This window comes from Myripristis murdjan, chromosome 14, assembly GCF_902150065.1.
Source record: "Myripristis murdjan chromosome 14, fMyrMur1.1, whole genome shotgun sequence".
Taxonomy (NCBI): domain Eukaryota; kingdom Metazoa; phylum Chordata; class Actinopteri; order Holocentriformes; family Holocentridae; genus Myripristis; species Myripristis murdjan.
In genome coordinates, this window is record NC_043993.1 from 31,480,191 (window position 1) to 31,507,596 (window position 27,406).

The window sequence follows — 27,406 nt, forward strand, 5'->3', positions numbered from 1 at the left end:
GTGTTTTTAGGAAATGGTCTTCAGTCATTGCAAGCGATGTGCCTTTGTCGAGAAGTAAGGGGTACGTTAAATCACCAGATTTTTAAATGGGGGGTTATTACACGTTGGCACAAGCCTGTAGTGTGCTATCATCTTTTCCCCAGGAGGCTACGCTTCCTCAGCCCCTTTGTTCAGTCTAGCCGGTGGGTTGAGTCAAAGGGAGGCTGTACTACCCTAACAAACCCATACGGCTGTGGAAACCAGGACGAGGGGGGAAGAGAGGCCGAAATATCATCTAGGAAACCAGACCGAGACTGTTATCGCGAGCATTTTAAAGAGACCCGACACCGGGAAAGTTGGTTTTAAGTGCTGCTGATGCTGCGTTTCTTTCCGGGAAGCAGTCTGGAGCCGTGTGGCAGTGTTACATGGTAGCAAAGCAGTGGCAGAAGTCGACTCTCTCTTGCCTTTGATACCGGCTTTATCATGCTGAAAATGAACCGGCAGGCTAATCGTTAAGCCATCACCAGTCTGCTGCTGACAGTGTGCAGTTGTTGGCATCACCCAGTCATCCACACCGACTCTCCCTTTCAGTTTCTGCTCAGCATCCATATTTGCATCCCAGGGAGTGGCAACCACTAACCCCCTTTTCCTGGCAGGGAAATTGAAAGTTTGCTGGCTCCTGGACGCCCCGCCGACGCTTTAATTTCACAAAAGAAGGTGAGTATTTTTCTGGAATAATGCACTTTTGTGTCATTTGTGCTGGGAGGGACCGGGGGTTGAAGTGAAGGGCAGTCTGAACCACGTTGCCGCAGTAGCTACAACAATAGATCAAACTGGCGTTGTGTTACATTTTGTTGAGGTGCGCATTATCTCCAAAACCATGCATGCTGTTTTCAGCCAAATTGGATGTCGATGGGGGAAATTATCACTGTACATGAAGGCCATACCGCAATATTTGAATATCACAGCAGTCGGCACCCAGTCGCCTTATTTTCCCACTATACTTATAGCAGGATTTCGATCCCTATCAATAGGTTTTAAAGGGTCTGGTGGCACCAAAATGGAAAATCCCCTCCTAATTGCATCCGCTGAATGTTGGTCGGTAATATGGAAAACGATTAAGTAGCTATCCATGAGGTGGCTGTCTGCTTGGATTCTCTCCTAATTCTCCATGTCTGGTCTAAAATCATCGGTCGTGCTGTATATTGTACAGCATCATTACAACATGTATCATATTAATGGCCTTTGGGACGTGATTTGTAGGCCATGCTCCATTTGGGCACCGGCCTACATTAGCTCTCAATCATACATTTAATGTTTTCAAATGGGCACATTGAACCAAGAAGGAGCAGGCCTAAAAAGCAGTAGCTTTGGGGGATTATAATGATAATTTAGTTTATTCTGAATAATTGATAATTTACTTACTACTACTATTAATACCCCAATTGAATTCTCAATCCCCAAACAGGGGTTTGGGAATTCATACCCACAGTCTGCTAACAGGCCTGCTTCTAGCTTCGGGCTACTGTGATGAACAGCCAACCCCAACAAATGTGAGTGTTTGACTGGTATGTGGAAGTCAGAGGCAGTGCTGTATAAGTCAGACGTCTTAAGGTAATGGCTGGTATGGCAAGGTGTGATATTGTCATACCTCAGTCTGGATATAATCTTGTAGTGGGTGGAAAGGAATTGGCAGAAATCTATATAGAGGCCAAAAATAAAAAAACAAGAAAACATTAGTGGTGCATTTAGGGCTGACTTCGTGGCCTACATACAAATGCAGTGTTGCTACACACGTCTGGAAAGTATGGAAAAGGATTTGGTCATTTCCAGATCTTGATAAGGTTGGAATTTGCTCATTAAGTTGCTTTCACCACACACATTCAGCTTCACATTTTTTTAATGCAGATTCAGAGCCCTGTCATCTCACATACTGTGGTGTTTGTCACTGTGAAGAGTAAACTTCAGCGGGATTTCGGTACCATGGGTCTCTTGTGCCTAGATTTTGTTGAACACCAAAATCCTCAAAATCAAATCAAATTAAGGTCTGAAAAAGTGTTGAATTTTGAATTTTTATCACGGGCCGAATAATATTTTGCCAGTTATTGCTCCGCCTGTCCTGAGAAATATAGTCTTTTTATATAAATTGGAAGTTTAGCAGCCAATGATATTAGATGCAGGAACTTTACTATAGCATATAGTGTTTAGTGAATTGATACTCCTGTCCTGGATCCAGTTTTTTCAAGCCGGTGCCCCTTAAATCACCTCTCACTGCTGTGACTTTACTCTTCTCCCATTTCTCTGATTGCTGTCTTTGTCTCCCCCCACTCATCGCAATAGCTGACCATGGAGAGAGACAGCCACCATTCCCACGTCTAGTGCCTGATCCACAAGCCTTCAACACCCGGGGAGAGGTTCCCAGCTCCTGGCCGGCTCCCTGCTACTGTAGAATGAACATGCTGAAGTCCAGTGGACTGAAAATCCCTGGCCGGGGGCCCAAGCATTCCAGCCCAGTGGGAAGGACCTCGGCGGGGGGAACTTCCAGCCCCGTTGTCCCTAAAGACAGTAAGTTGCTTCAGCTCCCCCTTCAACCCTGTGGGAAAGAAAATGATCACTTCCGGTGTCCATGACCATTTGTTTGCATTTATAACTGAGTAGTATGCAGATTTACATTACATATCTACATTTAAAGTAATATTTATTTACCCAGGGAGTCTTAAAAATGTAGTGATTACACCGAGGAAGTTTTCATCAGACTTAATCTGGTTTGACCGAAATGTTTTGTTTTGAATATTATCTCTCTTTCACAAATAAACATTACTTTAAAACATTTTCCCAACTCAACATACAACCCAGTCTGTGGCCATTTCATACAAATAACATACAATATTACAACAGTACAAAGCACAAGGTTTGGGGTAAAGTAAGAGACCTGAAAGAAAGGGAAATAATAAACAGAAATGGACAGGTGGAAATTTAAACTATCTCAGTTAAATTTAAGTTATAATGTCCAAACTAACGGAGTGACCATGAGATATTTTCATTTTAAGTAGCTTTATTGGAGGGCACTGCTTAAAAAACAGTCTGCACAGCTGTGATTATATGAGATACTAGAATTCTGACTGCCAAAACAACTGAATAAAAACCAACCTTAAGACGTCTTAAACCGGACACAAACAAATCCTGTCTAAAAAACAGATGGAGGCCCAAAAGTAATCACAGCTGTTCTTGCCCTTAAACGTAGCCACAATGTTTATCTTCCCCAGTTTCAGGTCACATGACGCTTAGGTTTTCGACCCGCATGTTAGTTCTGTTTCTGCTAAATTATAGCTCCGACTCCAGTTGAATTGAACAGCACAAAATTGTAGCCAGGCCTCTTTGGGTGACGGCGTGCTTTTGTCATCAGCATTAGTCAGGATGGGAGGTCTTTTATCAGATGTGTGTCATCGTTCATGTTAACAGTGGAATCTCATGAGAGAGAGGAAAGGAAGAACAGAGTGGGACAGGAAGTGCTCGGTTTGTTGTTGAATATGCCACTGTTGTTAATTACTCTCCTGCTTGTAATACTTAATATATTGCAGCTGCACTACTGCGTTTTGCTGGTTTTCCTGTTTTTGACTGTCACAGGAGCAGACCCATCTAATATAGTTGTTAAATAAAGTATGAACATGTAAAAAGCATGGAGACTGCCTTTTAGTGACTTCCCGGGGGGTGAAGGATATACAGTAGCTGCTTAAATAGATCACAACCATAGTCAAATATTTATAATATTTTGAATATCTTTGGCCGATCTACACAGGAGGCAATCCTACCGTTACCTGTTGTTACTCAAGGAAATACAGTTTAGTTTTGAGATGGGAAGATCCCTTCGAGCAAAGTTGACCTTTGGTAGTGTGTTGGGCTGCACAGTTACCATGTGAGTCCACATGGTAGTAAAATATCCTCTGTAGTTCCTCCATGCTCCCCTGGGCTGTTAATCCACAACACTGTGTTTCTGTCCATCTCTGCATTTATTCCATAACAGCTCCTAAAACGCTCCCACATTTTTTGCACTTAAATGAACATGAGCAAAGTGGATTGTGCCAATATAAAAAAACAACAAGTTTTTTGTTGTTATAACAATTATTTGAGAAAGTAATATCAGGTTATTTCTTCCTGGTGCAAGGCTACCTTGTTTCCTGCAGATGCTGCCTGCCGGATCTACTTTCCAATTCATACAGGAGAATAATATGATTTTTTTTTTTTTTTTTAAATTGGCAAAATCCACTTTGTTCCTGCTTGTTTATGTAAAATGTTATTTTAAAAAATGTGTTTCTGTGCTATGGAAGTGAATGTAGAGACAGAAATACAGTATTCTGGATTAGGAAAGCATGGAGCAGCTAATGAGGATGTGGACTCGTATCACACCCAGGAAACTATATAACCCAGCACTGTGCCAAAGTTTAATATTAGAAGACAACACATAATTGAGAGGGTCTTTGCAGTTTTGAACATAAGATTGAACATAAGTCATGACATTCAACTTTGCTTTTACCTTTTCCTCACACAAAAAGTGATAACTTCTCTATATTTTCAGCTTCAGTTCTACTCTCACAAGATCTAGATGTAGATATTGGGTTGCAGTCAAATTATAAGTAGATACTACTAAATTGGTATCTGACAGGATGGTCACTGCTGTGTTTTTTCTGTGGAAAGGATGCCAGGGGAGTTTACTAAAAAGCATGCATAATACTAAGTAATAATTTGTAAACTTCCATTAACATATAATTTCCTCAGTTTGTTAAAGCCATTGAGCGTTTTGAAATACAGTGAGCAAAATTGTTTAGATTTATCCTCCTGTGTTTGGCCCTGGAGGACATTTCTTTCCCTCTGTGGGAAAAGCAAAACAGCTCAAAGTGTAAATGTTTGAAATCATCCTCAACTCATCCATTACCAGCTCCAAATAACTAATCCTTTAATGCTTCCTGCTGGACTGAAGCCTGCTGCCCTGGGCCAGTGGGCTGTTAGGTAGCTGTCCTCTAAGACCAGTGGCCATCAAATCAGTGACTTATTTTAGATCGGTCGCCGTGACTTGCATGATCGAGCGGACTTTGCATGGAATGACATCACGCTGCTCCACATGGGTGACCTGACAAGGAAGATGAAAGATAAACAATACAGCAATCCAGGATTCAGGGCTGCTCTGTCAGCGTCACGGAAAGGAAACTTTCCACTCTGCCGCTGTCCACAGAGGCATTCCCGTGGAGGAGCCTCTGACTTAAAATAACCGCCGATTGAAGCAAATCTTGCAATATGTGGTATATCATCAGTCACTCAAGTCATGTCGCTGAGCTGCAGTTTGTGAATGTCTCTCCAGCACTGAACCCATACTGTCAGGGGCTAGAACAATAAGGCTGTGATCACATGAAATGCTGCTGGCACTATCTATAGGTTGAGCTCCAGGACAAGATGACGAAATGGGGTCACTGTTCAACAGCATCCCCTTTGTTACCTCAGGTTCGCCACCTAACACTAATTAGATTTTCAGCTGTCAAATTTTGGTGTCACGCTCCTCGAACACTTTTACTCTATTCACTGATTCTTGGGAATTTGGATTTAATTTTGAAAAAAAAAAGTGTGTTAAATTACAAAATCTGAAGGTATATCATTATAGGCCAAGGTCTTGGCTGTTCAGCAATGTACCGGTGCAACCTCCACATTTTGCATTTTTTTCATAAAATAGGTTTTTCCAGTTATTAGGCTACTTTGTTTTTGTCAACACCGTCACCGTAATGTTTTTTTTTTTTTTTTAATTTGAAAAACATATTTTTGTATTAAAGAGACTATTACTTTAATAACTCAACAGCACCAAAGAAACATATTGTAAGCATATTCATTTAAAACCAATATAACTGCCTCTGACGGTGGTGACACTAATCTGACGGTGGTGACAGTGGCCTCATTAAAACATACATTTCCAAAATTTATACCACTCAAGTCAATGGCTTCTTGCTTAACAACTTTATTTAACTATTTGGTACAGAAAATAAGAATCCTGAGCACTGTTATAAGCATTTTTCAGACTTCAGTCATCACCGTCAGACAGAAAACCTGACGGTGGTGACGTCTGACGGTGGTGACAAAAACCTGCTCTTTCACATGATCAGCATGAGTTGTTCACATTAGCCAGCTTGTTTCCCCCTGTTGCTACCTGCATCAGACCTCTTCTTAAAAACTATACATTTATTCCATAATCTAATCTAATAATTTTTATACAGAAGTGACGGTGTTGACAATTTATGGTTGTGACAGTAGCAGTGTCCCAAAATATGAAGAGATTTAAGAGAAAATAGAAAACTTCCAGGAGCCTGAGTGGTCTTGAAGCATGCAGTAGAGCTGAAGGTTTGAAAAGGAATCCTCAAGGAATGTAACTGACCTTGTAGTTTTTTTATTATTATTTTTTTAAATAAATATCTGACGGTGGTGACGAATATCTGGGACACATTTTGAGCAACCACAAAATAATAGTAAATATTGTTCAAAACCCATCGTTTGTAGTTTTTAATACATATTATGATGTACTCTTTCATGTGGTAAAGATATTATTCAGTGAAATTATTACTTTTTGTTGTTTTAATCAAGTTGAAATGATTATCTCCTATCCGAGGACAACTGGTTTTGTAGGGCATGGGCCAACATATAATCATTAAATTAATACAAATTAAAAATAAACCTATGAAAAAACCTTACAAATGTGCAAAGGACCCCCTATTGATGCCCTTGATTCTTTTTATTCATTAAAATGTTGTAAATTTCCAGCAAAAATAGCATTTTTCTTAGTGGGACATGATTTATCCAAATTCTCAAGAATCAGTGTATTACAAATGAACCTCACAGCTTCGTTTTTATTTGAGTGTAAGAAAACTGTCCCGTCTCAGCACGGCCTAAAGCGATGGCCATCCCGTGGGACAAGACTGATGCTTGACCGGTTGGAGTGTTTTCCTCCCCTGGATAGTTGCAACCAGGTCCCATACCCCAGATCTCAGTTCCCTGTTTGTCGGTAATGTGGGGTACGGGGACACTGTCAGAATACTTTACTCCCACTAAATTTAAGGAGCCGTTTGAGCCCCTTGAGGATGTCGTAGTCAAGGAGGGAACGGATCAAAGCGTCTCACTTTTCCTTTGCCCCTCTTGGATGGCTGTGAAAATAGCTTTACAGCTCAGTCTCTTGATGAGTTGGTGCACCCTGTTGTCAGAGAAGTCCTACTGTCTGCATCTCACTGCATCTGTCTCTAGTTTGCACTGCTTCCTGCATGCATGCCTACTTGATATAGCTGTCAGTCTTCGGCAGATGTTTAAAAGGTCAGCTTTTATTTATTTATTTATTTTTCGGCATTTATTGCTTTAGTGGATAGTGTACTGTGAATAGAGGTAGGAAGGATAAGACACAGAGGAGCGTTGGTCAAAGGATGGAAACAAACCTGGGATTTCAAAGGTACATGGCATGTGCACTACACAGCTAAACCACCAGGATACCCCCAAATGACTAACGGCTACAGTAATCTGAAGTTGTTAAAGTGGATTTCAGTTTTCTCCTTGGTCTATCATTAGACACAATGGAGAATATGATGATTGCAGGTCTCCCTCCTATTGATAGACAGAATTTGGTTTATGGTCTTACCTGCTCTCTCTGCAAATGACTAGACGATGACTAGTTTGAGCTGCATATAATAATACCTTTTGACAGTTTGGGGAGTGTTCAACGTTGTTATCAAGATGACCCCTATCCTTCTAAAACGGGCTCTCAAATGCTCACTGATTACATAAAAAAAAAATTACTTGTGAAATACTGGGATAGCAGCCCATTCCCATTCATAGCACCTGCCACGTCAAATACAGCTTCTCTCTCGTGCTCTAAACGTGGCCTCATTCACATTTTAAAGCCTTTGTATGCACCCCATCAGAATCGTGTCAGAGCACCTGTTAAAACAAAGGTCACCTATTAAGCTTACACCACTCCTGAGAATGCAAATTACATCTAAAGTGCTGACGAGTCCCATCATGCCTAGCTAAAGGTACCGTGACTGGAATCAGATTTGTTTTGACTCCCTCGGCTGCCAAAATCTCCAATCTGGCAGGATGACAGGTTACGAAAACTCTGTCCACTGAACGAGCTGCTTGTGTGTTCGTGTGACGTTTGCGTACACGTCCTGGTTTGGTGTAATTGGGCTTTGTAAACCCAAAGAAACCAAAAACAGAAATACAACAAAGTAATCTCTTCCAATATGGTTTGGACCAAAGGAAATGAACTGTGGAGTATCATATCTTAGTAGTCACGCCTGTCAAAAATTGTTAATAGATTGTTAGACACCTAAATAATACATTGTTTATTTGTAGAGTGTAGTACTGCCAATAACCTTGATATTTTCTTACAATAAAATGCACTGTTTTTTTACCCCATTTAGCAAAAGCTGGCACCCAGCCTCATGTTTAGTTGCTCAAATCTAGGCCATAACACTGTGGGGGTGGAGTGGCTTACAAAGATGGCTTTAAGTGCAAAATCTATATGTATAATATGATAGTGGCATGAAACATAGTAGATTTGAGAATTTAAGCAATGTCAGAAAACATTAATCCTTTGACGCTGAGCCCTGTCCTTCTGTTTTTCCTGTCCGTGTTAGTCAGCCTGACACAGCTGCAGGCGCTGACCGCTCACAACCTCTGCCGAAGACAACGGCACACGATCGGCCATGACAAACTGATAAGCTCAAAATGAACACAGAGAGGAGGAGATTCATCATGGAAAAGGAGAGGAGCGTGAATAACCAGGGCTAAAGAGGACAGGGCATAAAGACAAGAAAGAGGTGTATGTAACCAAAGTAGCGAGAGATTGTGGGGGGGGGACTGGGGGGAGGAGGGACGGGAGGAAGCCGCGAGGAGCTGTGGAGGTTTCATTGTGTGCAGTTGATGAATAGTGGGATTCAGATGGTGGTGGGAGGTGGCCAGGCACAATAGTGAAAGTAAGGTCTGTGTTTTCAGTCTTCCTCTGCCAAGGATCCTTTTACCCTCACTCTTCTGTTGCCCCAGCAACCCAGATCATGGGTTTTTTGCTCAAGTTTTTTACACTCGGTTTGCTGGCCAGGGTCACATTTTGCATCCAGTGCATCCCTAACAAAAGACATTATATTTGCCATATCCCTCATATATGGACTAACACTGTGTCTGTAGTGTGCCATTGGCGAGTTTATAGTCAATCAACAAAACATTAAGTGTCTTTTATCTTCTATATTAGTGCTGTACTACTATTATTATAATACTCTTATAATATTACTGTAAGTACATGAAGCGTGTCTGTGGTATTCAATAGTCCGTTTACAATGACCTTATTGTATTCTGTGGTATTTTATCACCTCTTATGGTACCACTGCATTATATTTGCACAGAGACTTAGATTTTAATATGTTTGTATAGCAGTGTTTTAAAAATTAGATTAATTAGGCCTACTATAGTTCTTAATAATCACCCTTAGTTTGTTGTGCACAGTTCAGTGACACAACGTGCGGCAGTCACAAACGTACACACGCACCGTATGAGGTCGTGCATGCACAAGCCCATTACCTCACACGTAACGTCATGCACATGATTCTCCTCATTTGGTTTATTCAAATAAAGATTACAAATGCGTAAGGCGTGTCTGAAGCTAAGCCGGCCTGCAGATTGCATTTCATGTTTCAGAAAACACAGGAGGACAAACTTCGAAAGCATTTTCAAAGATTTTAACGACCCCATAATCATGCAGACTGACCTGTTACACACTCCGAGGAGATATACTGAAGGTTAAAATGATCAAACTGCATCGTCCTTTCAGGGCTCCTGCGCTGTGATAGGGTCTCATTTTAAAGGTAATGTGTGTATAAGGTTTGGTCTGATCTTCTTCACAACAGATTGGCCTGACAGAAATTTTTTAAAAATGTTCGATGATTACTGCACAGCCATTGTAATAACTTAGTATGAGTGTTGATAAAATCTGTATGACAAGATGATGCAGTGTGGTTATAAAATCTGTTCTTTGTTATTGCCACTTCATCAAAGCACCAAAATATCTTTTTTATCAAGGGTCAGGGGCAGTCGGGCTATTCTGTATAAAGTCTGTCATCATAAAACGGTTTTACACTGTCAAAGGAGTCTAGTGTCTCAGGTTGTTTCCACACCTAGTTTGTTCAGAGACATTATTTTGAACCCTGAAGCGACTCTTCTCTTAGCTGGGTTCATTTTGACTTATGAGAGCACAGCAGTTGCATCCAAATCTGGCCCAGACGAGACTTTGTTGAGAGGGCGCCTTCTCAGTAAATTTACAAACTAACCCTCAAGCTTCATTCGGTGGAAGACTTTGATCTCACCTAACAACGAGAGAGGCTGTGCATTATGAATTAAATGCAGTGTGCACTAATAGGTGATGCTGATATTTGATATGTTAGAGTTAGCCTGGAAGTACGCACTCTCTCACACCAAATGACTTAGGTTGAATTATACACTGCAAAAACTCAAAATCTTATCAAGATTATTTGTCTTATTTCAAGTCAAAATGTCTTATTACTAGTCAAAATATCTCATTACACTTGATCACCTCAGAAGTAACTTGTTTTTAGACAGTTGTCTCTTGTTTCAAGTGAAAATTTGCTTGTTTCATTGGCAAAATTTGTTTCTAGTTTCTAGCTAATTTTCACTTCTTTCAAGTGAATTTTCACTTTTTCCACTGGCAAATTTTGCCAATGAAACAAGCAAATTTTCACTTGAAACAAGTGACAACTGTCTAAAAACAAGTTACGTCTGAGGTGATCATGTCTTATTTTAAGTGTAATGAGATATTTTGACTAGAAATAAGACATTTTTGACTTGAAATAAGACAAATAATCTTGGTAAGATTTTGTGTTTTTGCAGTGTGGTTTGCTTGAAATTTTGGTGTGAAATGTAACCAAACCAATGCGTAAATGCAGGAAACCCGTCCGCTGATTCAGATGAAAGCAAAATGCAATTTCAGTTTGGAAAATGTGCTAAGTGACTCTCATAAAAGCCTGCAGTGTTACGAAGTTACAAAGTGAACGTCAAAGTTGATTAGAGGGTAACTAGCAGCAACACAACTCCCAAAAACAAACAACCACAGGAGGCAGCACATTCCTAATACCTTAAAAACTGTATCATCAAATCTGTAAACCTTTTGAACTCGTACACATTTGCATTCACGCCGACTGAGTCTCACATCACAACATATGGGAGCAATTGGGGCATAAAGCTCAGCCATTGAGGCCCACAAAGCCCCAGGCCCACTCTCAGGGTGTGAGGGAGACAGTCCTGGCACCAACCATGCCTGCACACATATTACATAGACACACACACACACACACACTTTGACTGGCAGTGCAGCAGACCGCGTGCTAATGGTGCCCTGCTCAGTTTACAGACTGCTGTGGAATAAACAGAGATCCAGCTCATCTGTGTGTCAAAAACAGGCGCTGTCACAGGGCTGCTTCGCCGGGTTAATCACCGGCACAACAGAGATACCGTCCCTCTGACCCACTTTTCACGAGGAATTAAAGGAACGTCTGATCTCGCACAAACTGCGCTGTTGTACCGGGTGCTATTGCATGAGCAGGTTTATTTATCTATTTTTTTTTTTTGTCCACCATGACATGGACAAATCACTTGAACACTTTCAAAGGCGGCTCCGCCAAAGTGCGAAAGAGTATATTTCCACTGTGTAGGCAATATAAAAACAAAATTAAGCTTTGATCGAGTGTTGGGGGTTGTGTAGTTACCTGGGCCTCGTGTGAGTCCACATGGTGGTGGGATATCCTCATTAGTTGCTCTGCGCTGCTAATCCACGAGACTGTATTTGTGTCTCTCCATTCATTTCGACAGTGTGGCAAGAACACATCCCAAAACAACACTTTCAGTACATAAATAAAGGCAAACAAAGTCGATTATTCTAATAAAAAAAAAACAAGTCCTGGTACCCATTTTTTCATGTGTGCGTAATTACCGTTATTTGTACCATCAGGTTGTTTCTTCCTGGCACAAAGCTACCATGCCAAAATTTCTTGCACGCTTCTTGCCAGATCTACTTTCCAGTTAAAATAAGAACAAAAAAAAAAGACATTTAATTCAACGAAAAAAATGGCTACTGGGACTTGTTGATTTTTATATTGTCATAATCTGCATTGATCATATTCATTTATGTACTAAAAGTGTTATTTGGCCTGTTTTGCTGTGCTATGAAAGTGAATGAGAAGAGAAAACACCTGAATACAGTATTGTGGATTAGCAGCCTAGGGGAGTATGGAGCAACTAATGAGGATATTTTAACTCCATGTGGACTCGCATAACACACAGGTAACTATACAACCAATTCAATGTATAATTTTGCTTTAACAAGCTGGGAAGGTTTATCCAAGAGAATGCCCTTTCAATCGTGATAGTATTGATTTAATTTCCATGCACTGAATACGTTTTATTTTAGTCGTAATTCTCATGTTGCACGTTGATGTTATTTGCAAACAACGTATAATCAGTTGGAAGCAATTACAAGATCTGGTGTGATTTTCCTTCCTTCCCAGACTCTCCTCTCAAGCCCACTACGCCTACTAAAATCTCCGAAGTGGGCGATGAAGTTTTAGGGGATTACACAGTGGGTGAACAGGTGTGGGTCAACGGCGTCAAACCAGGAGTCATCGCCTACCTAGGGGAGACCCAGTTTGCCCCGGGACAGTGGGCGGGGGTGGTACTGAATGACCCAGTTGGCAAAAACGATGGCTCCGTGGGTGGCGTACGGTACTTTGAGTGCCAGCCGCTCCAAGGCATCTTCACACGGCCCTCAAAGCTCACCCGCCAGCTGGTCGGCGAGGGAAGCGACAGCCACTCCACCGATTCGCTCACGGCACAGCACGGCAGCGGCGGTGCCCCCCCTGGCCAGCGGGTGGTAGTGCCGCTCAGAGAAGGCCTACTCAACAGCGCGGTGAAGACGGGCAACGAGTCCGGGTCCAACATGTCGGACAGTGGTTCGGTCAAGAAAGGTGGGGATAAGGACCTACGAGTTGGAGACCGTGTCTTGGTAAGTTTTTTTGTCCATCATTTTCTGTTGGGTCACAGTTGTTTGATAAAGTGATGGGAATTCCTGCTCTTTTCAGAGAACCGGTTCTTTTGGCTCGGCTCACTAAAAAGAGCCGGCTCTTTCCGCTCCCAAGCGCCTCCTCAGATTATTTGCTGCTTATATTATGCTAAAATGAATGACCAATGTTCATAATATCAAAAATATGAAATGTTTATTATATACTGAACACGGAACAGAGTGATAAAAATAAATTATAAAATATCAAAACAAAGACCCACCTCAATACAACTATGTACTATGTAACTATGTATGCTAGAGCAGCAACAGTTGCAGTAGACACACTGGCACCTTCATTAGTAGCAGGTTCCATTGCTTGTCTTTTTGCCTCTAATTCTACTGTAGGATGAACAGTTCTCATGTGCCTGTGCAAGTTATTTGTGGAGCCTGCTCTGTGAGATGTGTGCCGCGTGCGCCGGGCGTGTACCCGCTCCCATCTCTCTTTTTCCTGTTCACACAGTCACACTCCTCCCCCTCGGGCTCAGCGCGCTCCGGGGTGAAGCGTTCAGCGCAGACAGACAGCACCCCACATCTTGACCAATCACGTGCGGCTTTCGCAGAAAAAATAACCAATCGGCTCCTGAAAAACAAAAAAAAACAAAAAACGGCTCCCAATCAGGAGCCGGTTTGTTTGCGAATGACCCATCACTAGTTCAGGGTCACTGGTCCGGGGTACGGGGCTGAGGTTTAAGCTTTTTGCTCTGAGCAGATCTAATTTGTTTCTCCTCAACCCCTTCACAGACACTTTGCCTAGAATAAACTGATGTGCTTCAAATGATATGTTAAAGTTCAGGATTTCTCCTAGTTGTTTGTTTACCTTCCCCCATTAAACCTGTAGTTCAGGACACTCCCGAAAACTGTGAGAAAACCCTCCTGTGAAGCCTCATCCTCTGCAAAAGAGGGACTATGGTCAAACTGAGATGTCACTGCTGGTGGTGGAAAACATCTAATCCTCAATTTCCAACCAAATTCTTTCCAAGTTGGGATGCTGAAGCACTTACGCCGCTCCTCGTCCTCACAGAACCTCTCTGTGTCCGCCCTCTTTCAGCCACACACCGTATTTAACTTCCTCATTCAGTCAGTAGGCCTTTATTAGAAGTCCATTAATAGCGACTTTTTTTTCACGAACATGGCATGTCCTTTCGAAAACGATCCGTGGATGGAGGTGCAGTGTTACTGCGCAGAGAATTAAATATTCGTCGGGAGATGGTTATAAGACCGCGCATGAGATTATGCCGAGGTCTTACCTCGGCATAATCTCAAGTGCGCTTCTCCCCCGCGGGATTGCACCTAAATGAAATAAATTAATAGGCTACCATTCAAGCGGTTTTCCCCTGTAATATTATTGTGATTGCAACGGACTCCATTTAAACTTACGCATTGACCCGAGCAGCAACGTTCTCCCACGCCGTCTCCCTCTGCTGTGCCGCTGCAGCGCTGTTGCACTTTTTTAAAAAACATGTTCAAACTCGCTGTATGAATCCATTAAGATTTCCAATTCAACTGGGATGAAAAACGCAGCCTGACGCTTCCCCATTGCCATGGTGACTCGTCAAATCGGGGCTCCATTGACGCTGTCTTTTTACAGCTGGGGTGCACGCGCTTACCTCCAGGTGAAACTACTAACTACTAACCCTAACCCTAACCCTATGCTGTTTGTGGGCTGTGTAGTGTTGTGGCTCTTGCCCAGGTGGGGAGTTGAACCCTGGTCTCCTGCATTGCAGGCAGAGACACTATCCACTGTGCCATTGGGGCTTGTGTGGCCTGAGCCAGAAATGAGGCTCTATGAAGCACACAGCATGAGTGACAGTGGCGCTTGGGAGAAAATCGCCTAAAAATAGTGTTCAAACAAATGCTTTTTTTCTCACACAAATACCACAGATAACTTGCACAGGCACATGAGAACTGTTCATCCTACAGTAGAATTAGAGGTAAAAAGACAAGCAATGGAACCTGCTACTAATGAAGGTGCCAGTGTGTCTACTGCAACTGTTGCTGCTCTAGCATACATAGTTACATAATACATAGTTGTATTGAGGTGGGTCTTTGTTTTGATATTTTATAATTTATTCTTATAGCACTCTGTTCCATGTTCAGTATATAATAAACATTTTATATTTTTGATATTATGAACATTGGTCATTCATTTTAGCACTTAATTTGGTAATAAAATAATATAAGCAACAAATAATCTGAGGAGGCGCTTGGGAGCGGAAAGAGCCGGCTCTTTTTAGTGAGCCGAGCCAAAAGAACCGGTTCTCTGAAAAGAGCCAGAACTCTCATCACTAACAGATGGCTCACACTCTTCACAGAATTTCCGGATAATCATGGATGATTGAGAGTTATTTTATGAACAGGAGAGCAAGAGACTATCAGATTCTCTGATATTCTCTGAAGTCAGAGAATATCAGGGATTTTTCCAAATGCGTTTCATTTGGGTTTCATTTCATTTTTCACGTTTCATTGTAATATAGCAGAATGTATTTTCCAACCTGTTTCATTTATGACATTAAAGCAAAATTGAACTTTAGTAGAGTGCTGCGCTGTATCTCATATCACCTGGAGGTGTTTTGAGTCCACATGGTGCTGAAATATCCTCATGAGTTGCTCTGTGCTCCTCTTGGCTGCCAGTCCACAATACTCTATTTCTGTCTCTCCATTCTCTTCCACAGTCCAAAGAAAACAGCTCCCAAAATTACACTTCTAGCACACAAACAAAGACAAGCAAAGGGGATTAAGCCGATATGATAAACAACAAATCCTAGTACCCATTTTTTGATTGAATTAAACAGTTCTTTTCTTGTTATTTTACTATTTGAGTTAGAAAGTAGATCCAGCAGGTAGCATTTGCAGAAAACTTCAGCATAGTTCATGCAGCAGGAAGAAACCATCTCACAGTACTTTCACAGATGATTGTAAATACTTTTGAGGAACTTATATTTGGATAATGATATACTTGTTTTGGACTGGCAAAGATCCATTTTAACAAGTAAGTAAAGTCTGAAAGTGGGGTGAGAAGTTCACCTTTTTCCACTGCAACCATATTAAGAATTTAAAATATGAAATTTGAAAATATTTTCATTGCAAGAAAGAAACAAGATCTCATCCCAGTGGCAGATTTTAAGACTCAGTACCAGTATAATCACACTGTACAGCATCTTATCTGTCAGTTACAATTAAATGTGTGTAATTTCAGTTTCTGTGAATGCTGAAGACTATAATCTGTAGTAACTGACAGTCATCATATTGTGTTACTGAGTGCTAGTGGATGGCTGTAGGTACTCAGCAAAAATGGGCTCATGTAATGTAACGTGATAAATCATTGACCACTATAGGGAAATACTTCTTTTTGCTTTGTCATCTTTTGTAATTGTATCCTACATTTATTCAGCCTCAGTTGTATCTATATCTTTTATCCTACTCCTGGACAACAGCGTATCACCGCTGTAGCCATATATTGATGCTTATAAAATGGCTCATTATGCATTTTATGTTTTACTCAAATGTATCTCACAGGTGCATTATATAGTGTCAGAGAAAGTAATTTCATACGTTTTCCTTACTTTTTGCACATCCTCTCATATAGCCCTGTTATTATGTATTATTTTGTGTGCATATAATTATCAGCCATGGGTCACACTGTTTTCCATTTACTGATGGGCACCAGGGATAGTTACATCAGATCCTGTGTATTGGGAAATGGGTAGCTCTAGAAGCCTTCTTACTGGTCAATATTATAAATCACTGCGGATTACTTTCAGCACTTAAGAGAAGGGAGACCACCACTGACACATTGATCAGTGCTATCCATCTATTTCCAAGCCTCTCCAGTGTAATCTATCTTACTGCAGTGGCTCAAATGTTGAGCCATCCACACACATGCCCGCGTCTGGTGTTGGAAACACAACGAGACTCAGATTACACATTGGACGTGAAAGGATTATGTGACAATACGTCGACATGCCATTTTCATGTGTTCATAGCATGAAACGGTCAGCTAACTGTAACAAGTCAAAAGGCTGCAGATGAAGTTAAGGTTATGCTAGTAAAACGTTAATAATTGATAAAACAATCTGGGTAACGGAGAGTAAGATTTTTGTCATGGTTAAAAGAATACTTCATACATAATACATATTTTTTTTGTACTCACCATGTGCTGCTGCCTCCAACCTCCAACAAAGAAAGCTTTACTCGCAGGCCTTCGTGGTGAACTCATCCCAAAAACACCAGCCATCTCTGAAAAAATTGGGTCCATAACAGCAAAACAGTAAAATAGCGAAAATATGTGCACTTGAGAAATACTGAGCGTACTCCTGCATACTAGAGACTTGGATTATACAGCATGATGAGTGTGAGCTTTTTAAACCGAACTTTTGATAGCATTGCTGTCGTTACATCATGCAATTATGGACCAAATATTTCCCATTATATCAGAGATGCCTGGCGTTTTTGGATTATGAGCTCACCATGAAGGCTTGCGAGTTAACATTTCTTTGTTGGAGATTGAGGGCAGCACATAGAGAGCACTTGACAAAAAAAACAAAAAACACGTATCATGGGTGAGGTATTCCTTTAAGTAAGAAAAACAGACATAAATTGGGAATTGAACAGGGGCTTGTGGTCCATCAAGGGCGCTAAGGTGCCGCCCCTTCCTCAACTCCAATTGTGAAATACATATTTTAAAGAAAAATTTTGGTTACCGTTGTGTGTATAAATTTTTAGTTGTTACTGTTACTTCTCTTTTACAAACTTTCAACAGCGTGTAGAATAGGGTTGTCAGGACACCAGAAATTCAGTACAGTGGTCCCTCGTTTAGCGTGGGAGTTATGTTCTAAAAATAACCCGCAATAGGCGAAATCCACGAAGTGGTCAGCTTTAATTTTTTACAATTATTATAGATGTTTTAAGGCTGTAAAACCCCTCACTACACACTTTATACACTTTTCTCAGACAGGCATTAACATTCTCTCACTTTTCTCTCTTGTTTAAACACTCTCAGAGTTTAAACCTTCGTAGAAAAATAAGTCCAGTATTATAGAAAGAACGCATTCTGTACTGTACAGGAGACACGGCACGGAGGAGATTGATTGACAATGGTCTACAGTCCCTTAGCCAATCAGGACGCAGAACACAATGCGCTGTATAAAAAAAAAAAAAAAAGCATGCAAAATTGCACAAAAAAAATCCGCGAAACTGCGAGGCCGCGAAAGGTGAACCGCGTTATAGCGAGGGACAACTGCAGTCGCTACCAATACCAGTGAATTTCCATGATTCTAGATACCTGTTTCTATACAATGGTAAAAAAAAAAAAAAAAAGAAAAGAAAAAAAAAAAGAAAAAAATCCCATTTACTTCAATATGCACTGTTTTATTAAAAAATCTGTTTAACATTGAAATATTAAAGCCTTCAAGTATTTAAAACAAATAGCACCTTTTTAGATTGGACAGAATTTCAATTGCAGTATCCAACCGAGACATGAGAAAAATATGGAAATGATAACTTATACTTAATTAGAAAAAGAAACAAATATTTAACAGGAAACTTTGATGGCACTGTTTGCATATTTTGTTCTTTCAAATTTATTATTATCCCCTGAGCAACCACCTCAAACGCAAAATCTTTCCATACCCGACTCTCCCTGTGTTTCTTTTGGACAACCCGAGGCTGAAGTGCCGCTTCGTCTTTTAGGTTTGTTTGTATCTTCTTGAGCACACACACAGTAAATCGCATGCATACTGCCGCTGTTGGCTCAATCTAAAGAAATACATCTGGTACCTACTGCGCCAGAGAAACACAGGTACTGTTGTATTTTTGGACTATTGGCATCGACTTGGTAGCAAAGTATTGGTTCTCGTGACGTCCCTACTATGGACGGCCAAGGTTTTCCCACTGTTCAGTAACACTTTTCACAGACTTTGCCATGATGCTTTTCCTTGGCTTATGCTGCAGCATTCACAGCCTTCACTTACCTGAACTCATCTTGAGTAGATTCAAATCAAAGGTCTTGATACTTGATATGAAGTTCTTCACGTCTTCTTTTGGCAATTCTACTTCTATTGGATAATTACAGTTCAAAAAGACAGGAAAGAAAGGGCAAACAGTGAGGCTGATACGCAGTAAAGGACCGGAATCGAACCCGAGCCACTGCAACAAGGATTTAGCCATAATGGTATACACTCTGCCAATGAAGGCATGCCTCCAATATTTCCTCATTTGACATCATAGAGTTATGTGTGTTGTACTAGGGGGGCCTTTTGCAGCGACATTTAGCAGCACCTTGTTTTAGTATCATGAAGGGAGATTGTTTAAGGCAAGTTGGACCAAGGTCAGACTTGCTGAGGTGTCTGAAATAAATGTCACCCTGAATTTGCCCAGAGAAGATGTTACTCATGGAACCTTTTTAAAAAGAACTGGCAAAATGTTTCCCAACAGAGAGACAACTTCAGTGGCAAAACACATGACTAATGTCTCAATTTGCCTTGGCACCTTTGATGTGTGACCTCCCAGAGGAAGCGTGGGACTGTCTCTCCTCAGCCAGCTTTGGTGTTTAACCACAGGGCATCTCTGCCGCTGAGGAGTTAGAGGATAAATGAGCGAGTTTGCTTTTGATGTGTTGCATGAGACACGGCTGCTGTTTGATTTGCATATTTTGAATAAGTTAAAGACATTTTAGTGGGTGCAAGTCAGCAAAGTTGTCCCCTGTCTTCTCTAGGCTCAACACGGTCACACTGAAATCCGTCTCTAAACTGTCTCACATCAGCTGGGTTTACTGGGAACCTAATATGCCATTAATAATCAGAATTATAGACCAGCCAGAATAAAACAGCTTCATATAACCACCTCAGGTAGAATAAACTGACCCTTTTCAATTGATACTTTGTTCAGCCTGAAAGTGGTGGTATAAATCTTTAATAATCCATTCCAATAGGAGAATATTTACAGCTAATAACCGTGCGCTTAGACCAGCCATGCTTTCTGTAGGTGGAATACATAATATTTACTTTGTGCATGGTAATGTAATTCACTGGTCATTGTTAGAATGCAGAAAATGTATGGGTTATCATTTTTTTCTTCTTTCTGGATTAATTTCTAAGTACAGAATGACATCTAAACAATTTAACCCTTTGAAAACTACACAAATTCACTTGATTTATTTCAAAAACATGGGGGAAAAGGCGATAATTGCCAAATTAGCCAAAAAAACAAAACAAAACAAAACAAAACAAAACAAAACAAAAAAATTATTAAATGCTCTGCAGCTGATTAAAGGTCAACTTGGGGGTCCAGGTCATGAAAAAAATCAAAAACCCCTGTCTAAGAGTACATCATGTCCACACAAGTCTCAAGATGTTCCTCTGAGTTCATGCTTGGTTGCATGTAAACACACACCGTATCAGGTCACCTCAATGTCCTCACAAACCGTCCATGTGGAGTTTTCCGTCGGAGGGAATTCACTTAGAATGATTAAATTTACATTTCAGGTCCCATTGGACGTGTCGCCGTCTCGCACACAGCCTCTTTTTAACAGAGATATTGACCCTCGCCTGAAACCGCAGCCAAACACGTCCTTAAGGCAGCGCTTGAGATCAGGAAGGAGCTCCTGCGGTACTGTTTGCTCCGGCTTCACAGAAACAAGTTAGAGATGAGATTGGCTGTAACAGAAGAGCCATGATGGGGATTATGCTGACTAGCTGTCTTAGCCCTGCTGGCACTCTGAAGACTGTAATCACCAAGACATCATACAGACTTGCTGACTGCACGCCGCTGACCACTTCAGTGTAGTGTTTTGTGTCTTTTTTCTTTTATCTCTTTTTATTTTTAGAGCCTGGACAAGTCATGGGAGGAGTAGAATATTAATTTGACAAGAATAAGTTGAAGAGTGACTCACCACGTGTTTTTTTGTTTGTTTGTTTGTTTGTTTGTTTGGTAGACAGACGCTAGTTTGAATTGTTTTGGACACGCATCAAAAATGATGTCTTTATAAGATTATGATTGTTAATTTGACGTTGCAAAAGATCTGATGAAGACTCAATAATATGCTAAAATATTCTGGGCCACAGATCGTGCTGATCACCCTGCATCTTAATTTTGAAACCATGAAATGCAGTTACAGTGATGCTGACAGAAAAAAAACAAAAAAAAACAAAGTGTAATCCATTACAAGTGGATAATCCTGAAGAAAACAGGTGATTGCTTGTGGCATTAGGCTGTGTGTTAACAAAATGGTGACAAGCATCATTTTAACAGGCAGTGGTGAAATAGAATTGAATTTTGTCTTTAGATGATGATGCTGTTCAAAATGCAGTTTTGAAATCTCAGTGTGTTCAACATTCAAATACATATTTTGTGGTTTTCATACACAGTAGAAGTTACCCCAAGGCAACTTCAAGTGCTGAACTCACACTACTGCGCGTAAGTTAGTGGTTAAAATCGAAAGTGGCTGACATTATGAATATATATGTTTTCTGTGCCTCATAATTTCAAAGTAGCTCTTGACAGACAGACGTTGTTGATGTGTTTTGACAAGGTTGGCTGTAGTATGTGCTCACTGGTTTTGCGGCGGGTGATTTCCTCTTGGAAATTTACAGGAAACGGCACATCGAAAGTGACTGGCAGGATGTTTGTACATTTTGATGGAGCTTTTGAATGTCACCATGTGGTCACCATATGTTCAGCAGAGACAAACAGTCTCTGTGTCTTCATCCGCTGCAGACGAGCTCCCTGGACTCGATGCTACTCGAGGTGAACTCTCGCTGCAGGGACCAGGTTTTGTGCTCATTCTAGAAACATGTGAAAGACTCCTCTGATGCCTCATATGATGTATATTATTATGGTTTTTAACAAAGAAAATAGATTTATTAAGCATCAAGATTATAGTAAACTAAAAGTAAAAAAAACACGACTTACATATAGATAAAATGATTTCAGTTTTTTCCGTTATGATTTTTCTTTCATTTACAGAACATGCAAACAAGCAATACAGTTATTTATCAAATTTTAGTGAAAACAGTATCCTTGTCTGCCATATTCAATAGGTTCAGGCAGTGAGGCTTTCAACCAGAATAGTAGACAGACACAAAAAAGATATAAGTAATAAGTGAATAAATAAATAAAAATAAAAAGGTAGCCACAACAGAACAAATGGCTCCTAAATCAAGAGTGTTATCAGATATAGAATGAAATTGGATGAAATAGAAATGCAAAAATACATCAAAATAAAAAAGTGCAAAGAAAAGAATCATATAGAATAATATCAATACGAGAAAAAAAGAGCTGAGGGTGTTTTCTCCTTCCCGTTAACCCGATCCCCGACTCGCCAGTCAAACATAATGCACTGCAGTCTGGCTTGGCTTAAAATACGATCAGATCAGGCTTATCTCAGTTTAGATTTCCCTGATCTGCAAGAGAAATGGCTCCCAGATTTTGTTTTTATCTTAATTTATGTTCAAGGAGAAAAAGATAAATTTCAAGTGGTAATGCTGACCCACCTTTAAGTTATGAAGTAAAACTAAAAAAAGTATATTTAAAAAATCTCTCTCTCTCTCCCTCCCTCTCTCTCTCTCTCTCTCTCTCTCTCTCTCTATCTATCTCAAAATAAAAACTAACTCAAAATACAATGGCCAAAGTCGGCTAAACTGAAACGAGGCTGCTAATTTTGAGCTAATTACATATTTTAATTTAATTACATATTTCTTCAAAGATTACATTTAGGAACATTGTTTTTACCACTGTACGCTCAGTTATGACAAAACATATGTTTAAATTTTTCTTAGAACAGTTTGTTCCCTTGTAATAGTTTTGAAGGCGAAAAAGTCGGTCTAAAGAAAGATTTTTTTTTTTTTTTTTAAAGCGGAAATAAAGGCCTAACTTGCAAAACAGAGCAAACTATTTACTCAAAATGAACTTGTTTCTCGGCGATGTAACACAGCTCTGCAGCCTTGGATGGTGGTTGCAGACCATTGCTCCTCTAATGCTGTTGTCCTGCTGTCTGATGCAGACTCGATTGTTCCAGCTGAGTGCATTGATCTAAGGCCTCATATTTGCAAAGCCCTTATTACAGTTTGTGCCTGAAAGGAAGCGAGAGTTTTTCCTCAAAGTGAAATGTACAGTGCTCACATAACAGCGATAACTATTAGTCATTTAGATGTGGACACTGAAGTTGCTCCTTCAGTGTATACGTAGAAAATGCGAATGTAAAGGCAAAATGTATATGTATAATATGCCAGAGTGATGATCTCACAGGCATCTTTAACTTTTCATTCTGTAGAGAGTCTACAGCTTCATCTTCACAGCTTGATGACTCTGCAACAGGGAGGTTTGCACTTTTGCATCCCCAAATGGCAGCTTGAGAATGTCTCTACCTGGAAGTCACGTTATGTGATTTAAATAAATTAAATGTCTTAAGATGATAACAACTTACAGTGAGTTTACATAAATTTCTTGTCTAGCATAGTTTTAAATATCTGGTTTCTGAAACTATATTGAGCAGTCCTGCACTATAGAAACACACAACCGCATATGAGATATGCAGTAAATGGCATTAGCCTTGTGACATGAGCATATTGCTTATTCATTGTAGACTAAAAGCACAGCTTACCATATAATATTCCATTGCATCCATCAAAAAATGCAGTTGCATCCGACAAATTTTTCTTTTCCAGTAAGCATTTTGCCAGCTCTTACTCCATCAAAGACAAACAAAACATAAACACTCTGGCATTTTAATTTAAGTACTATATAGTATATAGGAGTGAAAGCGCTATATAGGCACTGCTTTCAATCATTTTTTGTCCCTCTGCCACGGTGCATGGTGTGCAGACACATAATATGCAAACATTTGCATATTAATGAGGGAAAACTGATTTTCTTGAAACTGCTATTACTCTTTAATGATTTAAGATACACAGTTCATATTAATACCAGCCATTTGTTATGTGAAGACAAGTATGGTGACATAGAAATATTTGCTAATTCATCCATTAATGACGTTATGTAAATGACTCATTAGCAAAAGTGGTCATAGATATCATGGTGATTATGGCGGGACATTAGGCAGCTCATGTGCCTATTGTCTCTCATTTATTTACTCGTGTCATGGAAGTATGAAGAAACACAATAAAGGCCTATTATTAAGCTGTGCTAAGTTACACTGTAAAATCCAGTGAAGTGGAAATTTTACCATGGTAAGTGTGGTGTACTCAGTATATAGTATAGCCATCATCTTTAGATTCAGCTCATTCGCTTTGGCTGATTACCTCAGAATTGCTCTTTTGCTTGTATGTATAATTACATTAACACAGACACATAAACCGCAGTGTTGTCTGCATAAGTATTAGACTGCAGTTGTAACTCGAGTAACTTGGAGGTGGACGTGCTAACAAGAGAAACTGCTCTACTGTGTCACTTCTACCTCTAGATTTATTCTGGTATTACAGGGATTAAGTACTGTTTAGTCTCTAGATAGATAGATAGATAGATAGATATACTTTATTGATCCCAACCAGGGAAATTCTCGTGTTACAGCAGCATCAGTAGAAACATATAATAAAGTTAAATAAAATAGAATAAAGACTAAATATGTACAATAAAGACTATAAAGACTAAAAACTAAAAATATACAATAAGGGCTAACCTAAGAATATGAGATATGAGATGTGAAATATACAGATGGTAATGAATATGAAATATACAGATGGAATTGAAGTATACAGATGATTGTAATAGATAAAGAGAGTTAGCATGAAACCACGAAACCAAGAACCAAGTGGCAGAGCCCGATGCCCGGTACTGGGATTCAGGAACTAACCGACTTGATTCGGCCTCTTAAAGGAATCACCACTTCCCCTCCAGTCTGAAAAACTGTGTGAATGTATATTAACCTAGGATGTAATATATAGATAATAAATAATAAAAAAACAGTTAAGGTGCTGGGTAATGGAATCTTTATGAACATTTTCAGCCATTACTTTACACTTTTACCTCCGAGTTTTTGGTTTGAGATGATACCACTGTGGTGCTGTCTGTCGTCTTTGAGGCACTCCCTTCATCACCAACACGCCCATCCGACTAACCGCCTGGAAAGTGGACGTCATTGTAGGAGATAAGAGGATACACAGCATTCACTGTGCTCTTTCCAATGGTCTCGAGTCTGCTGTTAAAGGATGATACTGGTGACTTTGAATGTTTGGCCTATTTATTACAACTTACCCACATTTTTCACTGCAACAAACCATTTTGCAAATCGTGCAGGGGTACTAAAGATTTCACAGCATGCAGTCAAAATTGAATTTTTGGCTGAAACACCCACCTTATAATGTTCTGCTTCTGCTGCTAACAAAGTCATCACCATTCATAAACAAGAGGAATGATAATTGACTGTGGGAAGCAAACACTCCACTGGGGAATATGTTTCCCTGGTAGAGCGACTGTTTCACTCCACCCAGTTTCAGGTCATCAAAACACAACAGTGCTGCCGCTATTAGGAATCCTAAAATGGACAACTTTATTACGGTGACGGAAAACTGGTGTGAATAAAGTTTGAAGTCTCTGAAAGTTCATTTTCATATCTTATTGGAATGAATAGAAACCAATGGCTGGATAAACGGCAGGAAAAATGACACTGACGTTCTAAAATACGACTGCTTGCTTTGGGAAAAGATTATCAGAAGCATGAAGTATATACATGTCGTAGATATTACATTAAATATGCAGAATCTCTGGTATGGTCCTTTAATAACGGATGGCTTTCAGAGATTCTGGCAGCAAATGGTGGAAGGAATGCAAGGCCGATGGAAAAATCACCGACATGTTTATCATCCTCAGCAAAGACAAAGAGAAAATAGATACAGCCAGCGTGGCGGCGGAGAGGTTGACGGGGAGAAAAATAATACTGTCGTCTTTGCTCCAGCTACAGGATTTATGCGAAATGCAGTCTTAATTTGAGCCTCTGGTGTGAGATAGAGGTTGCCATTTGTCTTGTTTGTTTACATAATTCTACCAAGGTATCACAGTTTTGATATATTGATGTCTAAAAATGCTGGCCATAAATTATGCCGTTGAAATTGAAGGCATTTCAGGCGAGTTTCAGTGTGATTTGTCTGATAGTTCTCCTGTTATTTGCGCGATTATGGAGCCGTTTCTTCCTCTGTGTTGGCAGGTGGGAGGCACCAAGATGGGAGTGGTTCGCTACATGGGGGAGACTGACTTTGCCAAGGGTGAATGGTGTGGCGTCGAGCTGGATGAACCTCTGGGGAAGAACGATGGTGCAGTAGCTGGTACAAGGTATGCACACATGGAGAACACACACATTGTCATCGGTTGTCTTTTCTGTTTTCTGTTGTCTACTTCAAGCTCCCCCAAATTCTTGCGCTGTAATTCGTTTTCCATCTGCTCGTTTTTTCCATTTATGTTGTCAATTGTTCGTTCATCTGCCCGTCCATCGCACATGATTTCTCAGACATGGCTGCTCGCGTTGTCACGGCATTTGAAGAAATGGTGCATGTCACCGCTGTGTGCCAGAAAATTACTCGAATTGGCCCAAGGGGGAAGCTACAATTCTAGGTCAAAACAAGGTGGCACATTTGTTAGCGACTGTCGCAGCTGGGACAAAAGCCCGGCCTACATCATTTGCGGGGGTGGGCGACATGCTGACTCGACCTTGTTTATCCTTTGCAGTCATTTACTCTTTTGAAAACGTACACACATCTCTGTTAGTATTTGTTTAACACAGGTGGAAATGTCACAACTGGCGGTTTAGAGGGTGCAGTTTGAACTTTAGAGCCATTAAGCGACTAAGCGCAAGAGGAAAAATAAAAATGTAAAATGACACTTCGGTTATGAAGAAGTGTAGTTCCATAACCAAAAGTGCTCCTTTATTTATTAACTGCTTTACACTAATGGTGTCTGTCAGTTATTAGGTCTGACTGATTGTAAGGTTGTGCCAAATATGAGTGCCAAATATAACTCAAATACAAATTCTGCTAAAGTAATATTTGGATGAGTCTTTGTCCTGAAAGTCATCTAAAAACTAGGCGCAGGACTTACTGCCTGCACTGTAGCTGATTGTGAATATTATGATTTAAGTTTTTGATTTCACATATAGCCCTTGTTTCATACAATATCAGCATAATGACTATTACCAAATTGTTCTTTCTGGTCCTCTGAATCAGTTAAGTAGCTCCAAGGAAATCTCAAAATCAACACGAGGCTGTTTCTGAGCCTAAATCCAAACCCAAGCACATGCCAGTGATGGTTGCTGCCGATAGGGAAACTCTGTGTCCCTGT

The 27,406-nt window shown here is 40.3% G+C and overlaps 1 protein-coding gene across 2 annotated transcripts in view; it reads left to right on the plus strand.

The window, feature by feature from the left end:
- Window positions 1-200: 200 nt before the first annotated feature.
- Window positions 201-27,406, plus strand: part of clip2 (CAP-GLY domain containing linker protein 2) — a 52,171-nt gene continuing 24,965 nt past the window's right edge. For both annotated transcript variants that reach the window (XM_030069447.1, XM_030069446.1), the window contains exons 1-4: window positions 201-696; window positions 2,320-2,544; window positions 12,573-13,066; window positions 26,280-26,404. In XM_030069447.1, coding sequence (XP_029925307.1) covers window positions 2,430-2,544; window positions 12,573-13,066; window positions 26,280-26,404 — 734 coding nt within the window. In that variant the 5' untranslated portion in view covers window positions 201-696; window positions 2,320-2,429. The remainder of the gene's footprint in view (window positions 697-2,319; window positions 2,545-12,572; window positions 13,067-26,279; window positions 26,405-27,406) is intronic.